This window comes from Haliotis rubra, unplaced genomic scaffold (genome assembly GCF_003918875.1).
Source record: "Haliotis rubra isolate DU_JTF1 unplaced genomic scaffold, ASM391887v1 Scf150, whole genome shotgun sequence".
NCBI lineage: Eukaryota > Metazoa > Mollusca > Gastropoda > Lepetellida > Haliotidae > Haliotis > Haliotis rubra.
This window is the reverse complement of record NW_025765448.1, coordinates 121,146-139,815: the sequence shown is the minus strand read 5'-3', so window position 1 is coordinate 139,815 and position 18,670 is coordinate 121,146. Positions and strand designations below refer to the sequence as shown.

General features: G+C 40.0%; 2 protein-coding genes across 2 annotated transcripts; both read left to right on the top strand.

The window, feature by feature from the left end:
- The first annotated feature begins 835 nt into the window (after window positions 1-835).
- Window positions 836-16,718, top strand: LOC124270254. The gene is made up of 4 exons (XM_046705291.1): window positions 836-1,049; window positions 1,353-1,558; window positions 2,071-2,630; window positions 16,448-16,718. The coding sequence occupies exons 1-4, from the start codon at window positions 851-853 to the stop codon at window positions 16,677-16,679; spliced, it is 1,197 nt and encodes a 398-aa protein (XP_046561247.1). The 5' UTR covers window positions 836-850; the 3' UTR covers window positions 16,680-16,718.
- LOC124270256 lies at window positions 8,369-11,553 on the top strand. Its single transcript, XM_046705293.1, has 4 exons — window positions 8,369-8,491; window positions 9,412-9,568; window positions 10,002-10,206; window positions 10,694-11,553. The coding sequence occupies exons 3-4, from the start codon at window positions 10,201-10,203 to the stop codon at window positions 11,483-11,485; spliced, it is 798 nt and encodes a 265-aa protein (XP_046561249.1). The 5' UTR covers window positions 8,369-8,491; window positions 9,412-9,568; window positions 10,002-10,200; the 3' UTR covers window positions 11,486-11,553.
- Window positions 16,719-18,670: the final 1,952 nt, after the last annotated feature.

The window sequence follows — 18,670 nt, the reverse complement described above, 5'->3', positions numbered from 1 at the left end:
TGTGCTACTATCTGAGAGCCGACTCTTTCTTCCGTTTAGATATTATCGTGCTTCGAAAAAGTGTTTGTCAATATAAGAAATGTATGCTGTTGCGTCATACTGCAGTAGATTTATTTATGTAGCTACAAAATGTACTACTATACCAATAAAATGGTAAGCACGTCTGGAAACAATGTACACTTTTAAATCTCAATGTCGAAATCTAACAAAATACAAACGAATACAAAATACCCGCGTCCGAATCCCCACATGGGTACAATGTGTGAAGCCCATTTCTGGTGTTCCCCGCCGTGATGTTGCTGGAATATTGCTAAAAGCGGCGTAAATAGTAGACTTATATATACTTTTGTAACATGAATTTCTAACTTGTTTTATAAGAGACTATAGTCCCCCCAAAATAACGTCATGTGAACCCCCGTCAACCCCTATCGTTGCTGACTTTGGTCTGACCAGCGCAACCAAACTCAGTTAGTCAGTCTAGTATTGTCTCCCACAGGCGTTATATATACAGACATTTATATCTTACGTACATACATACATGTATATATATGACTAGAACACTAGAACATACAAGATGATACAATTCGCATATAACACTGTTATATACTGGCAGGCAAAAGAAAGTATACACTCATGTTTGATAGCTGCGTAAAATGAAACAACAGGAAACGGTTATTCTGTGGTGTTACGTTAGCTGCGTGCATCATAGCCGTGTTTGGGACAATTGTTTTCAGCGACTGTTTCAAGCCTAATATCGTTTCGATAAAGCGGGAATAATTTAGCTAACTCCTTTGTTTTGTAGGGCAGCTATAGTTCAGTTCTGTTTGGGATATATATTGTCTCACTTTTGATGGGATTTTCCGATCAGTATTTGACAATCTGTTTTGTTCAGCTGTCTTCCTCAAACTTCGATGAATACCAAGAACAATGGCTTGACCCGAAGACGATTTATCTGGCTAACGACAACGGCGCTGTGAACGTCACCGTTAGATATGATTCTCCCAGGCAGGTGACCCCGTTATGGTGGATCAATGGAAAACTCGGTGTAGGTGAGTTATGGTCTGTGTATGGTCGTCACGATATTGCGGAAATATTGGCGAGGTGACATTTTAACTCACTCACTCACTTATCTTTGTATGGGAAACAGTCGTGCTGATATTCTTTTCATGTGCATATCAAGGGGGTGGAAGGCGACAAGGAGTTGTGGGGTTCACGTTCAGCCTGGCTCCAGTTTAGCCTGCTCCAGTTAGAACTTGCCTTACACATGGAAAGTCGCAATGCGGCTACAGTTCGTTCAGTCGTTGCATACCTGATAGCTTGAGCCAAAACGAACACGTTTGTTTTCTGTACAGATGGTGATGATGGTCTCAGAATGGACATTGTCTATTTCCGTTATGAAACGGCACACAACGGAGTCGATTACTGGTACAAGACGGCGTCGATACATGTCCCAGGATCCTTCCAAATCGAATCACTTGAGCTCCAGTTGGCAGGACAATCCATCGACGTCACCATCACCATCAACGTCGTGGCGATATCATCCGGGAAGTCCATGTTGGTGAGTAAAGAGTTGATTAAGAACCACGTTATATCATGGTTTTCCATCTTACAATGGAAGGAAAGCTGTATGTGTCGCTTGTGTCGACCTTTACCACTTTGGAAAAGACCCACCAACATGTATAAGGGGCTACTATTCAAGGGAGAAGTGAGGTTCATGGAGAATATAAACCAATGGGAGATATCACGTGACCTTCCTAACTTACACAGTTAAACGCAGTATGAGCTCAAACATGTAAGTCTGTAGTGTAGATAACGAACTTTGTGTTCCCTTCTGACAAGTGTACATTAGCACACAACCCACGGCTAAATCCTATGAATACACAATGTCACCTACTATGATCATATGTTATATATAATATAATTAGCACCGTCTCAGTAAAGTATGTACAGTCGTATTTCGTTAAGGATATGCTGGGATTGTTACAAGAGATCTTTCTTTCCAGGGATACCATATTGTTGTCCTTAATCTGTGCTGTCCCGCTATCTTTATGTCCTGTCCTTGTCTTCTAGGAGTACATCCCCAAATACGAGTATAAAGTGACTCCAAAGGGTCGTGTCAGCTACAACGCCGGAGATCCCATCCTTGTCCGCACAACCTTCAAAGCAAAGGATATTGGACATGGTACATGGCACGGCCTCAAAGCGGAGTTCACCAGTATCAATGACAGTATAACTCCTCCAAGAATCCAGATCAGAACTGCCGAATCAGACTCCGAATTCCTTGAAGTCACTACTCCTACACTTGATGATAATCTCAATTTGGATGAGTTATTTGTTATTGATAAACCAAGGTACAGTGTGCGGCGTGTGAACGTGAACTACAATTCATCCGGTGACCTACCCCGAGGAATTCTGAAAGTCACCAATGGCTTCAGTTTGACAAGGTCATGTGTACTGTTTGCGGGGGTCAAGGTCACGTACATGCTGTTCCTCCAACCACCACCTGTTTCCCATTTGTTTGCGGAAAGGCTAGTTGTTTTTGACAAGGTGGAGAGAAATTACTATGTTGAAAATGGCGGCGACATCGATGTGGAATTGAAGGCTTTTGGGGGCAGTGAGGTTGAAGATATATGGATGGAATCATTGTATGAATATCCAAATATCACGCTGATGAGAAGTAGGGAAAAGGTAGAACCTGTTGCTAATGTTAAACGCTACTTCGAAAGAGAGGTCCACTTCCGGTTCCGGTCAGTGACTTCGGCCCAAGCTGGGAGGTACCTGGCAGTAGCCAAGATTAAGTCACGTAATGGAACGGGCAGGGCAAATGCTGATTTCAACATCAACGTCCTCAATGTCATTTAATGAAATGTGAGCAAGGTAATAAACCGGATTAAAGAAGCATTTGCTTGAGCATGTTATCATTACATAGTGTGATATTTCGTAACTGTGGTGATTCACTTTCAACCGTGGGTACAGCGCTCTGTGAAAAAGTGAGTGTTTAGTTTTAGGCCGCTTTTAGCAACATTCCAGCAATATCATGTTGGTGGGGCATACCAGAAATGGGCTTCACAGATTGTACCCATGTGGGGAATCGAACCCGGATCTTCGGCGTGACGTGTGCACGAGACTACCCCACCGCACCCTCAGTAAAGGGAGCAATGCATCCTGTGATGTCAAGTGCAAGATCACAACTGTTTGCTTATACATTTACATTTACTGTCCCCAATACCGTTTCCAAATGTTGACATGTTACGGACACATCAAAGTACCAATTGGCGCGCACCTCTATCCCAGCTCCTACCAACCCGCCCCTTAATCCCTACAAAACTCTGAATGTATTATGCTTACCGATTACACCCGTATTAGGTGGAGTTCTTAACCTGGACAAACGACTTAGCAAAGAGGGAATGAGCTTGTAACGTGAAGTGTTCGTATGTGTGTGTATGTATATATTATCATGTATCGGATTTTATGAAATTGCATATATATTCACAAAAAAGTGTTACCATTTCATAAAATGAGTTACATGACAATATGTAAATTGATTAATATAGCTAACGGATGTTATGGTTGTACATAGGTGTGATTGTAACGTGAAGTGTTCGTATATACCGAACTCTGGAACAGCGGCAGTTGCAGTGAACAAGATCACCCATTCAATAATATTTACATTCAGAAATATCATATTCACGCCTTGTCACTCAAACACTGACTATTGCGTAGATCGATGCTCATGATGTTGATCACTGGTTTGTGTGGTCCAGACAAGATGTTTTACAGACCGTTTCCATACAGCTGGAATAGTGCTGTGTGTGCAACCATTCAAACAAACAAACACAATCATGCACAGCAACTATCATAAGCAGGCAGTGTAAGTGAAAACACAACCATGAACAAACACTTGTAAACACCATGTCATTCTAACACAATCGAGTAAGCGAGTGAGTTTAGTTTTACGCCGCTTATAGCAATATTCCAGCAACATCACATCGGGGGACACCGTAAATGGGGGTCACATATTGTACTTATGTGGGGATCGAACCCGGGTCTTCGGCCACGCTTTAACCACTAGTCTACCCAAATGCCCCTTATCGAATAAGCACACACCATAGTTCAAGCAAACAATACTCAGAATCTTTTACAAGCATGCTATGGTATTTTAAAACAATCATGAACAAACACTTTCATAAGCACACAGTTTCATTTAAAACACAAGCATACACAGCAAATATTACTCAGTGTGCTTCAAGCACAATCATACAGACACTTTCATAAGCACCAGTGTTGTTGAAACGACAATCATGCACAGACCATCTCATACGCACGCAGTCATTCAAACACAGTCATACACATGCACTATTATTAACACTCAGTACCATTCAAACACAGCCAGACACATGCACTATTATTAACACTCAGTACCATTCAAACAAGATCGTATAATACTCAATGCCATAAACAGGCAGTATCATTCAAACACAAGCATACACGGAGACTGTTGTAATCACAATCATACTCACACACTTCCATAAGCACGCAGTGTTACTGAAAACACAATCGTACTATATCATAAACACTCAGTGTCACTCAAACACAATCATACACAAACAATCTTGTAAGCAGGCAGACGTGCAAACATTCAAGCACACAGTTAAGCACCCAGAGGTGGACGACAATCAGACTTCACTGGCACCTCGTTATAATTAACGAGAATCTTTCCCAGGTGTCTGTAGAGGTGTCCCGGTAGTGACCGATGTCCAGTTGTCCGTTGAAGGGGACATGCGGAACATTACAGTGACGTACGGAGCGGAAAACCGACCTGTTGTGCTGTGGAAGGTCGATGAATTTGTCAGCCGTAAGTACTAAGTCTTTTAAAATGTCTACCAAACCTGGTTATCTCAAAATGCATTGTCCAGACATCCTTTGAATCAAGTTTATTGCATAATACTGTTTTCCAAATGCAGAGGGGCTGTGGGTGGTTTTGTGGTTAAAACGTGTGCTCGTCACGCCTGAGGCCCGAGTTTGTTTCTCATTTGTGCAATGTGTGAAGCCCACCTCTTGCGAGAAGGGTTTTCTCCGTGCAATTGATACAGTTATTGCCAGGAGATAACTGACGTGTAACGATACGACGATACAATACGTATCGCAATAAATAGAGGATATTATATGAGTGCCCATGTCATACTATGTTTACGACGAGAGTGCCTAAATGTTGGTATTTCCCGAGCGAGAGCGAGGGATATACCGATATTTAGGCACGAGTGTCGTAAACATAGTATGATATGGGCACGAATATGATATTCTGTTTATTACCGAAGTCGTCAAATTGAGGAAAATGAACCCAAATATATACTTTCATACATAGGCTAGCTACCCACCGTCGCCGCATATTGAATGCAAAGTCACAGAAGAAACGTGACGTCATAGCATTGTTCATGACGTCACGTCACCATGACAAAGTGATTTTTTGCCCAAGGGCATCGTATGAAAAATATGAACCCCGATATGTTCTCCCTCGTAGGTAATAAAATATTGTACCGTCGTATATCGTTACACCACTACTACTCGCTCACTCCATTTACAGAGGGGTAGCCTAGTGTTTGAAGTGTTCGCTCGTCAGACCCGGGTTCGATTCTCCACATGGGCACAATATGTGAAGCCCATTTCTGGTGCCCCCGACGTGAGATTGTCGGAATATTTCTAAAAGTTGCTACAACCAAACTCACTCACTTACCCCATATACTGATAACACTATATTTTTCTGACAATTCCCAGATACAATTTAACAGTTTAAATATCTGTCTCCAGATTGTGTGATTAATATACTCAGTTTTAACTCTCCAAGTAATTAACACTGACATATTCCATGTATGAATGCAATTCCGATTTAGATAACACAACCCACACCTACTCGGGGTCGGAAGGGGGAAACAACTCTTCATATGGTCATAGATCCGTGGCGTAGAGACCTTCAACGACAAATACTGACTTGCATCTATTGAGACGACTACGAAATCAAATTGTTCTCCAGGAGGGAGATATTCGAAACAGCCGCTTAGAACGCAAAACTATCAACAAACTGGTGTTCCGTTCTCAGCCAGATGGTCACGTGAACTTTGACGAAAATGAACGGGTTAACTTCAGTCTGTCGTTAGAGTCTGAGAACCTTGGATCGTTTAAGATGGATTTCACAATGGGGATACTAAGTTCTTTCGATTACAGATCGCTCCCTCCGTTAGAAACTCACATCCGGTCTATCCCATATTTGGAAGATCACTGGTTTCGTAGAAGGAATTCTTTCATCTTACCACCTCTGAACATCACCCCCCACGTCGACTATAGAGCGCACCGTGGCGTCTATCAACACAGCGTTCCCTTATACCGAGGGAGAGGTCAAATTTGCGGTCCGGTTAGGTGTTAACTCTGCGTACAGCCTTCTTGATAAAATCATAATCAGGCGTTGGGTGTATGTGAAGAATCGTGGACACGGTTCCCCATTTTGGAGCAGCGTCAATTTTGTTGACGACCCTCAAAATAGACACAACAATGAAGTAATTCATACGAGATGGCCATACACCCAGGTTGACGCCATGGGTTATCCGAAACCTGTCCTGAAGTTGTTCCGAGACTGTCGCGAGATTACAGAACCAGAAGCGGAAACGTTCACAATCGGAACTGGCTTCTTCCGGTTCAAGAACGTTACATTGGCCTTAAAGGGAGCGTACTATGTGAGCGCGTCGAGCGGGGAAACCGTAGTCTCGAAGATGTACTACATTGACGCCCTGGGATAACGTTAAGTGAAAGCATCTGCAATGAAGTTCAATAAATGATTCCTTGATCATTCTGGTGTTTTGATTTGAGCATTCGTTTTGTTTATACTTTGATTTCAACGTTGTATCGTGGCATGTCATTATTTTGTGAGTCAGACCCAATTAAAAAATACATTTTCAGCCTGTTTTGAACATATTTTACAAAAAAGACAAAAGGATCAGGCACAAGTCGGCTTCTGCCTTAAAACTCCTGTTAGAACTTACTCAAAGGAACCACTAAGTTTAGTTCCTTAATAAACCATAGTTAGTTGTATGTACAACCGTACAGCACGTGGCAGTAACAATAAATAAATAAATAAATAAATAAATAAATAAATAAATAAATAAATAAATAAATAAATAAATAAATAAATAAATAAATAAATAAATAAATAAATAAATAAATAAATAAATAAATAAATAAATAAATAAATAAATAAATAAATAAATAAATAAATAAATAAATAAGTAGTCAGGTATACCTGTCGGTTCGTTATAAGCTTGTCTTTTTTAAACGTACTTAACTGTAGATGGATGTATGGCTCATTACGAAGTATTATCGACAAAAACCATAGTTAGCTATACCAGTTGGTTCGTTAAAAGCGTGTTTGTTCTAAACAAAGTCTACTGTAGATTGTGACTTACTGGATGTTTGACTGATACCGACTCTGGGATGCAAATAATAGTCAGATATACCAGTCGTTTTGTTATAAGCGTGTTTATTTTAAACGTACTTTACTATAGATGGCGACTTACTGGATATCTGGCTGACAACGAGATATTATCGACTCTGGGATACAAGGCAAAACTCTCTTCACATAAAGTAAACATGAAGTTTGCACAGATATCCAATTACCCGCCGGGGACATATATCAGTCACAGACAGACAGGAGACTATTTATGAAAACAGTTCAAGAGATAAAGTGGATAAGGGGGTCTTATATGGGTTATAAAAATATTAACGTATTTTGCCTCCTACTATTATTCAGTAGTTTCTCGCTCGCGGGGGCTACATTGTTTATCTTCTGGTCGGTTTCGCATATTTTAAGGCTTTAGCAATCATTGGCATAATCTCTTTCGGAGGTGCATTACCTTACGGGGTTTTAGAGCGCGAATAAAGCATAGATCGAATACATCCATGACTACATCCTGTTGGAGTGAATTTAGTTTTACGCCGCACTCAGCAATATTCCAGCTATATGGCGGCGGTCTGTAAATAATCGAGTCTGGACCAGACAATTAAGTGATCAACAGCATGAGCATCGATCTGCGCAATTGGGAACCGATGACATGTGTCAACCAAGTCAGCGAGCCTGACCACCCGATCCCGTTAGTCGCCTCGTCGCCGTGTTCTTCTACATATAGAAGTTCTCGTCTTTCGAATTCTCAGTTTTAAGATGTACAGTTCATGTTTCTTTACTTCATTTGAATAGTATCATGGCGATGTGTTGTCAACACTGAAATCAATGACTCACACAACATCGTGGTAAATGAATTCAGCCTCTGTTTGACATAATGGTAGGGCATTTAAATGTCATGGCCTGAGACTGGAATTGTTGTTTCCGCTCGTTGATAAAGTGAGAGCTCAGTTGCAGCAGCGTGACATTGAGGACACATCTGGAATCATGGCATCCACACTGGTGGCGCTACAACTGACTCTGCTTCTGGCAGTCGTTCATGGGGTAAGTTTCACTTTCAATCATTCGAAAACATGGTTAAAATACCCTGAATATTGGCTATTTCTGATGAAATTCATTATGTTCATTTCAAAACACGTACAAAATATTGATGTATTTAGAATATACTACTATTTGAGAACCGACCCTTTCTTCCGTTTAGATATTATCAGTGCTTGGAAGGAGTGTTTGTTAATATAAGAAACATTTATCCGTCATACTGAAGTAGATTTATTTATGTAGCTAAATAATGTATCACTATACCAATAAAATGGTAAGCACGTCTGGAAACAATGTATACTTTCTACCTGAATGTAGAAATCTAACAAAATAAATACATACGAATATGTTTATGTCTTCCAAACGTATCGTTGTCAAACTGTGGTCAAACGTTTAACGAGATATTGTTTATTTTTATTTGTTGTTTGACTCTGCATCCGACAGTTGGCCAGGTATGTGACTGCCGTGAGTAAATAACCGAATGTGGACCAGGACGACGATGAGGTGTTGAATTATTGTGGGATATAAATACAACAATCCTTTTGTTTATATTATTATGCCAGGAGGATTGAACAGTCTTAATGGGTTATCCCAGATCAAGAATATCTATATATATCAAGAATATATGTATCATTGTTATATACTGACAGGCAAAAGAAAGTATACACTCATGTTTGATAGTTGCGTAAAATGAAACAACAGGAAACGGTTATTCTGTGGTGTTACGTTAGCTGCGTGCATCATAGTCGTGTTTGGGACAATTGTTTTCAGCGACTGTTTCAAGCCTAATATGGCATAATTTAGCCAAATCCAGTTTCCATAAACTTTGTTTTGTAGGGCAGCTATATTTCAGTACAGTTTTGAATAAATGTTTTCTCAATTTTGATAGGATTTTCCGATCAGTATTTGACAATATCTTTGTTCAGCTGTCTTCCTCAAACTTCGAAGAATACCAAGAACAATGGCTTAACCCGAAGACGATTTATTTGGCTAACGACAACGGCGCTGTGAACGTCACCGTTAGATATGATTCTCCCAGGCAGGTGACCCCGTTATGGTGGATCAATGGAAAACTCGGTGTAGGTGAGTTATCTGTGTATGGTCGTCACTTTATGACACTAAAGAAATGATCAATTTATCAAAATTTGTATCAAAACTATCATCCCTTACAACATAAACTAGCTACAGCCATCATATATTTTGTATTTACATATACTATTTATTATTATGTATCTGTTTCATTTGGGTTTTTATGAAATAATACACAATTATTGTATTCGCGTTTGTACCATCAACCGAGGTTATTTGAGATTAAAATGATTTATTGACTTTTCATGTGCGTATCAAGCGGGTGGTAGGCGATTAGAAGTTGTTGGATTCACGTTCAGCCTGGCTCCAGTTTAGCTTGCTCCTATTATTCGCCTTACACATGGAAAGTCGCAATGCGGCTACAGTTCGTTCAGTCGTTGCATACCTGATAGCTTGAGCCAAAAGAACACGTTTGTTTTCTGTACAGATGGTGATGATGGTCTCAGAACGGACGTTGCATTTTCCGTTATGAAACGGCACACAACGGAGTCGAATACTGGTACCAGACGGCGTCGATACGTATCCCAGGATCCTTCCAAATCGAATCACTTGAGCTCCAGTTGGCAGGAAAATCCATCGACGTCACCATCACCATCAACGTCGTGGCGATATCACCCGGGAAGTCCATGTTGGTGAGTAAAGAGTTGATTCAGATTCACGTTATGTCACGGAATGTGACAAACCGAATGTGTCACATGTGTAGATCTTTACCACTTCCGCAAATACCCACCAACATGTATATGGGGCTAATATTCAAGGAATAGTAAGGCTCATGGAGAATATAAACCAATGGCAGGAATCCCTTGTACGAAAATACTTACACAATTACGCGTAGTATGGACATAAAATGGTAAGTATGTAGTGTAGATCACGAAGTCTGTGTACCCTTCGGACAAGTGTACATTGGTACACACCCCGTGGCCGAAGGCTATGAACACACAATGTCACCTAAAATGATCATATGTGTCATATCTTATAATTGAGACGTATTCCGTTAAGGGTAATTGCTGTGCATATAAGATAAGATTGGCACAAGAGGTCATTCTTTTCAAGGATGGACTATTGTTGTCCCTGATTTGTACTGTCCCGTTATCTTTATGTCCTGTCCTTGTCTTCTAGGAGTACATCCCCAAATACGAGTATAAAGTGACTCCAAAGGATCGTGTCAGCTACAACGCCGGAGATCCCATCCTTATCCGCACAACCTTCAAAGCAAAGGACATTGGACATGGTACATGGCACGGCCTTAAAGCGGAGTTCACCAGTATCAATGACTGCATAACTCCTCCAAGAATCAAGATCAGAACTGCCGAATCAGACTCCGAATTCCTTGAAGTCACTACTCCTACACGTGATGATAATCTCAATTTGGATGAGTTATTTGTTATTGATAAACCAAGGTACAGTGTGCGGCGTGTGAACGTGAACTACAATTCATCCGGTGACCTACCCCGGGGCATTCTGAAAGTCACCAATGGCTTCAGTTTGACAAGGTCATGTGTACTGTTTGCGGGGGTCAAGGTCACGTACATGCTGTTCCTGCAACCACCACCTGTTTCCCATTTGTTTGCGGAAAGGCTAGTTGTTTTTGACAAGGTGGAGAGAAATTACTATGTTGAAAATGGCGGCGACATCGATGTGGAATTGAAGGCTTTTGGGGGCAGTGAGGTTGAAGATATATGGAGGGAATCATTGTATGAATATCCAAATATCACGCTCATGAGAAGTAGGCAAAAGGTAGAACCTGTTGCTGATGTTAAACGCTACTTCGAAAGAGAGGTCCACTTCCGGTTCCGGTCAGTGACTTCGGCCCAAGCTGGGAGGTACCTGGCAGTAGCCAAGATTAAGTCACGTAATGGAACGGGCAGGGCAAATGCTGATTTCAACATCAACGTCCTCAATGTCATTTAATTAATATCAACGTCCTCAATGTCATTTAGTTAAATGTCAGCAAGGTAATAAATCGGATCGAAGAAGCATTTGACTGAGCATGTGATCATTACATAGTGTGATATTTCGTAACTTTTGTGATTCACTTTCAGCCGTGAGTACAGCCCTCAGTGAAGAGTGAGTGAGTTAGGTTTTAGACCGCTTTTGGCAATATTACAGTAATATTACGGTGGGGGACACCATAATGGGCTTCACACATTGTACCCATGTGGGGAATCGAACCCGGATCTTCGGCGTGACGAGTGAACGATATGATCACCAGGTTACTCAATTATGAGTGCAGTGCATCTTGTGACGTCAAGTGCAAGATCAGAGCTATTTGGTTAATATACGTTTACATTTACTGTCCCCAATATCATTTCCAAATGTTGACATGTTATACCAAGTACCAGTTGGCACGCACCTCTACCCCAACTCCTACCAACCCGCCCCTTAATCCCTACTAAACTCTGAATGTAGGGTGCTATCCGATGGCACCCGTATTGGGTCGAGTTCTTAACCTGGACAAACAACTTAGCAAAGAGGGTATAAGCTTGTAACGTGAAGTGTTCGTATGTGTGTGTATGTATATATTATCATGTATCGGATTTTATGAAATTGCATATATATTCACAAAAAAGTGTTACCATTTCATAAAAGAATTGACATCATAATATGTAAATTGATTAATATAGCTAACGGATGTTATGGTTGTATATAGGTGTGATTGTAACGTGAAGTGTTCGTATATACCACACTTTGGAACAGCGGCAGTTGCAGTGAACAAGATCACCCATTCAATAATATTTATATTCAGAAATATCATATTCACGCCTTGTCACTCAAACACTTACTATTGCGTAGATCGATGCTCATGATGTTGGTCACTGGTTTGTCTGGTCTAGACAAGATGTTTTACAGACCGTTTCCATATATCTGGAATAGTGCTGAGTGTGCAACCATTCAAACAAACAAACACAATCATGCACAGCAACTATCATAAGCAGGCAGTGTAAGTGAAAACACAACCATGAACAAACACTTGTATACACTATTTCATTTTGACACAAGCGAATAAGTGTGTGAGTGAGTTTAATAAGCAATAGCAATATTCCAGCAACATCACTTCGGGGGGCACCGTAAATGGGAGTCACATATTGTACTCATGTGGAGAATCGAACCCGTGTCTTCGGCGTGACGAGCGAACGATTTAACCACTAGGCTACCCAAATGCCCCTAATCGAATAAGTACACACCATAGTTCAAGCACAATAATACTCAGAATCTTTTACAAGCATGCTGGTATTTTAAAACAATCACGAAGAAACACTTTCATAAGCACACAGTTTCATTTAAAACACACTCATACACAACAAATATAACTCAGTGTGCTTCAAGCACAATCATACAGACACTTTCATATGCACCAGTGTTGTTGAAAAGACAATCATGCACAGACCATCTCATACGCACGCAGTCATTCAAACACAGTCATACACGTGCACCATTATTAACACTCAGTACCATTCAAACAAGATCGTATAATACTCAATGTCATAAACAGGCAGTATCATTCAAACACAAGCATACACGAAGACTGTTGTAATCACAATCATATTCAGACACTTTCATAAGCATGCAGTGTTACTGAAAACCACAATCATACTATATTATAAACGCCCAGTGTCACTCAAACACAATCACACACAAACACTGTGTCAGGCAGTGTCAGACAGGCGTGTGAACGTTCAAGCCAAGTCACAGACAGTAAAGCACCCAGCGGACTTCATACACCTCGTTATAATTAATCAACGATGTTAATTGTTCAATAAAAATAACATGCTGGATATGTTGACACTCTCAACACAAATGTCAGCACTATCAAGTATCACTTGTTTAATTTCAACTCTGAATGCCTAAATTATCGACATCCGGTGAACTAGCTCTAACGGGGGACCTTCAAAGGTACAGAGAAAATCATTACATCAACATGGCGGTTGTGCGCGTCGGTGTGCTGCTCCCGTTGCTCCTGCACTTTCATATGCACCAGTGTTGTTGAAAAGACAATCATGCACAGACCATCTCATACGCACGCAGTCATTCAAACACAGTCATACACGTGCACCATTATTAACACTCAGTACCATTCAAACAAGATCGTATAATACTCAATGTCATAAACAGGCAGTATCATTCAAACACAAGCATACACGGAGACTGTTGTAATCACAATCATATTCAGACACTTTCATAAGCATGCAGTGTTACTGAAAACCACAATCATACTATATTATAAACGCCCTGTCCTGAAGTTGTTTCGAGACTGTCGCGAGATTACAGAACCGGAAGTGGAAACGTTCTCAATCGGAACTGGCTTTCGCAGTCGAAAGATCTTCCGGTTCAAGAACGTTACAGAAGCCTTAGAGGGAGCGTACTATGTGAGCACGTCGAGCGGGGACACCGAAGTCTCGAAGATGTACTACCTCGAGGTGTGGGGATAATGTTATTTTCTCTCTTTTTGATGCTCTCAAAGCATTTTATTTGCAATGAAGTTCAATAAATGATTCCTTGGTCATTCTGGTGTTGATTTTAGCATTCATTTTATTTGAACTTCGATCACAGCATTATCTCGTGGCATGTCAGTAATTTGTGAGGAAAGACTTTATTGAAAAATATATTTTTTTAATGTTTTGAACATATTTTGCAAAAGAAGACAAAAGGATCGGGCACAATTCACCACTAAATGTCGCCTTCTCCCTTAAAACTCCTGTTAAAGGGAGAAGGACCACTAATTAATTTAGTTCCTTAATAGTGAGTGAGTGAGTTTAGTTTTATGCTGCACTGAGCAATATTCCAGCTATATGGCGGCGTTTTGTAAATAATAACACCTTGTAGAAATCTATTTTGAAAATCTATAAGTTTTGTGTCTTGCAATCCTTTTCTGTATACTGTTAATATAGGTTTCCAATTAAAGTCCGTTTCAGGAAATAACAGCTGCCATCTATTACAAATATTTGGGTGTATATCACTGGAAATAAGTTTATCATAAAATATCCTGCAGCCTTTTGATGTTTTTCTAAATAGATCTGGCATTGGTTCACATTCAAATCCCTGACTGGTATTAAATGAAAATGGTTAAGAGTATCTTTCCAAGAGTCAGTAGTTGCCATCCAGTTTCATCACAAATATCCTTATTATTTATAATCCCTATTGCAGTTCATAAACCATAATTGTTGGGATAGAATTTCATTGATGTTATTTGGGTCAATATAATGTTCTTTTGTGAAATAGTTGCCATGCTTTTTGCACATCATGCAAAAAAAGGATTTGAATCTTAATGTACGTTTCAGACTATTGCTGTATGTAGAATATACTACTATATGAGAAAGCCAACCCTTGCTTCAATTTAGATATTATCAGTGCTTGGAAAAGTGTTTGTTAATTTAAGACGTATTTGCTTATACATGGATGTCTGGTACATCATGCCGTGGTACATTTACTTATGAAACCAAATAATGTACCAATAAGATGTATAATTTTCTACCTGAATGTAGAAATCTAACCAAAAAAAGACGAATATTTTTTTGTCTTCCAAACGTACTGTTGTCAAACGGTGGTCTAACATACGTTTAACGAGATATTGATTGTCTGTTACTTGTTGCTTAACTCCGCAATTGACCAGCTATGTGACTGCGCTGTGTAAATAATCGAATCTGGACAAGACAATGACGAGGTGTTGAATTATTGTGGGACATAAATACAATACATCTTTCTAGTACGTTCTGCCAAAATCCATCGACGTCACCATCAGCATCAACGTCGTGGCGATATCACCCGGAAAGACCATGTTGGTGAGTAGAGAGTTGATTAAGAATCACGTCATCATGGCTTTCCATCTTAAAATGGAAGGAAAGCTGTATGTGTCGCATGTGTAGACTTTCACAACTTTGGTAAATACCCACCAACATGTATATGGAGCTAATATTCAGGGAGAAGTGAGGCTCATAGGGAAAATAAACCAATGGCAGGTATCTCGTGGCCTTCCTGGCACCATTTCGTAAGTACTTATAGAATTAAGGCAGTATGGACATAAAAATGTAAATCTGTAGTGTAGATCACGAATTTTGTGTACCCATCTGACAAGTGTAAATTGGCACACACCAACGGCGGAAAACTATGAATACACAATGTCACCTAAAATGATCATATGTGTCATATCTTATAATTGGGACCCTCTCAGTAAAGAATGTACATTCGTATTTCGTTAAGGATATGCATGTAAGATAAGATTGGCACAAGAGATAATTCCTTCCTGGGATGGAATATTGTTGTCCCTAATTTGTGCTGTCACGCTATCTTTATGTCCTTTCATTGTCTTCGAGGAGTACATCCCCAAATACGAGTATAAAGTGACTCCAAAGGGTCGTGTCAGCTACAACGCCGGAGATCCCATCCTTGTCCGCACAACATTCAAAGCAAAGGATATTGGCCATGGTACATGGCACGGCCTTACAGCGGAGTTCACCAGTATCAATGACAGCATAACTCCTCCAAGAATCAAGATCAGAACTGCCGAATCAGACTCCGAATTCCTTGAAGTCACTACTCCTACACTTGATGATAATTTTAATTTGGAAGAACTGTTATTGATAAACCAAGGTACAGTGTGCGGCGTGTGAACGTGAACTACAATTCATCCGGTGACCTACCCCGAGGAATTCTGAAAGTCACCAATGGCTTCAGTTTGACAAGGTCATGTGTACTGTTTGCGGGGGTCAAGGTCACGTACATGCTGTTCCTCCAACCACCACCTGTTTCCCATTTGTTTGCGGAAAGGTTAGTTGTTTTTGACAAGGTGGGGAGAAATTACTATGTTAAAAATGGCGGCGACATCGATGTGGAATTAAAGGCTTTTGGGGGCAGTGAGGTTAACACTGAATATAGATGGATGGAATCATTGTATGAATATCCAAATATCACGCTGATGAGAAGTAGGCAAAAGGTAGAACCTGTTGCTGATGTTAAACGCTACTTCGAAAGAGAGGTCCATTTCCGGTTCCGGTCAGTGACTTCGGCCCAAGCTGGGAGGTACCTGGCAGTAGCCAAGATGAAGTCACGTAATGGAACGGGCAGGGTAACAGCTGATTTCAACATCAACGTCCTCAATGTCATTTAATGAAATGTCAGCAAGGTAATAAACCGGATCGAAGAAGCATTTGCTTGAGCATGTTATCATTACATAGTGTGATATTTCGTAACTTTTGTGATTCACTTTCAACCGTTTGTACAGCTCTCAGTGAAGTGTGAGTGAGTTTAGTTTTAGGCCGCTTTTAGCAATATTCCAGCAATATCATGGCCGGGGATACCAGAAATGGGCTTCACACTTTGTACCCATGTGTGGAATCGAACCCTGATCTTCGGCATGACGTGTGCACGAGGCTACCCAACGGCACCCTCAGAGAAGAGAGCAGTGCATCCTGTAATGTCAAGTGCAAGATCACAGCTGTTTACTTATACGTTTACATTTACTGTCTCCCAGTACCATTTGCAAATAATGATCATGTTACGGACACATCAAGGTACCAGTTGGCGCGCACCTCAATCCCAGCTCCTACATTGTGTAGCAACCCGTCCCTTAATTCCTACTAAAATCGTTAGCGTTGGTATGTGTGTATGTATTATGTAACGTATTTTATGAAATTGTATATATATTCACAAAAAATGTGTTTCCATTTCATAAAGTGAGTAACATGACGATATGTAAATTAATTAATATAGCTAACGGATGTGATGGTTCTATACAGGTGTGATTGTAATGTATACCACACTTTGGAACAGCGGCAGTTGCAGTGAACAAGATCACCCATTCAATAATATTTATATTCAGAAATATCATATTCACGCCTTGTCACTCAAACACTGACTATCCAGTTTCGTAGATCGATGCTCATGATACTGATCACTGGATTGTCTGGTCTAGACAAGATGTTTTACAGACCGTTTCCATATATCTGGAATAGTGCTGAGTGTGCAACCAATCAAACTAACAAACACAATCATGCACAGCAGTTATCATAAGCAGACAGTGTAAGTGAAAACACAACCAACACTTCCATAAGCACCAGTGTTGTTGAACAGATCATATTCAGACACTTTCATAAGCATGCAGTGTTACAGAAAACACAATCATATTCAGACACTTTCATAAGCATGCAGTGTTACAGAAAACACAATCATATTCAGACACTTTCATAAGCATGCAGTGTTACAGAAAACACAATCATACTCAGACAGTGTTACAGAACACACAATCATATTCAGACACTTTCATAAGCATGCAGTGTTACAGAAAACACAATCATATTCAGACACTTTCATAAGCATGCAGTGTTACAGAAAACACAATCATACTCACACACTTTCATAAGCATGCAGTGTTACAGAAAACACAATCATATTCAGACACTTTCATAAGCATGCAGTGTTACAGAAAACACAATCATATTCAGACACTTTCAGCATGCAGTGTTAAGCATGCAGTGTTACAGAAAACACAATCATATTCAGACACTTTCATAAGCATGCAGTGTTACAGAAAACACAATCATATTCAGACACTTTCATAAGCATGCAGTGTTACAGAAAACACAATCATATTCAGACACTTTCATAAGCATGCAGTGTTACAGAAAACACAATCATATTCAGACACTTTCATAAGCATGCAGTGTTACAGAAAACACAATCATATTCAGACACTTTCATAAGCATGCAGTGTTACAGAAAACACAATCATATTCAGACACTTTCATAAGCATGCAGTGTTACAGAAAACACAATCATATTCAGACACTTTCATAAGCATGCAGTGTTACAGAAAACACAATCATACTCACACACTTTCATAAGCATGCAGTGTTACAGAAAACACAATCATATTCAGACACTTTCATAAGCATGCAGTGTTACAGAAAACACAATCATATTCAGACACTTTCATAAGCATGCAGTGTTACAGAAAACACAATCATATTCAGACACTTTCATAAGCATGCAGTGTTACAGAAAACACAATCATATTCAGACACTTTCATAAGCATGCAGTGTTACAGAAAACACAATCATATTCAGACACTTTCATAAGCATGCAGTGTTACAGAAAACACA

Coding starts and splice junctions, on each gene's coding strand:
- LOC124270254 (XM_046705291.1), top strand. CDS start 851: ATGGGATTTTCCGATCAGTATTTGACAATCTGTTTTGTTCAGCTGTCT. Junction 1,559..2,070: donor CATCCGGGAAGTCCATGTTG/GTGAGTAAAGAG, acceptor CTTGTCTTCTAG/GAGTACATCCCCAAATACGA. Junction 2,631..16,447: donor GGCAGTGAGGTTGAAGATAT/ATGGATGGAATC, acceptor CACTGAATATAG/ATGGATGGAATCATTGTATG.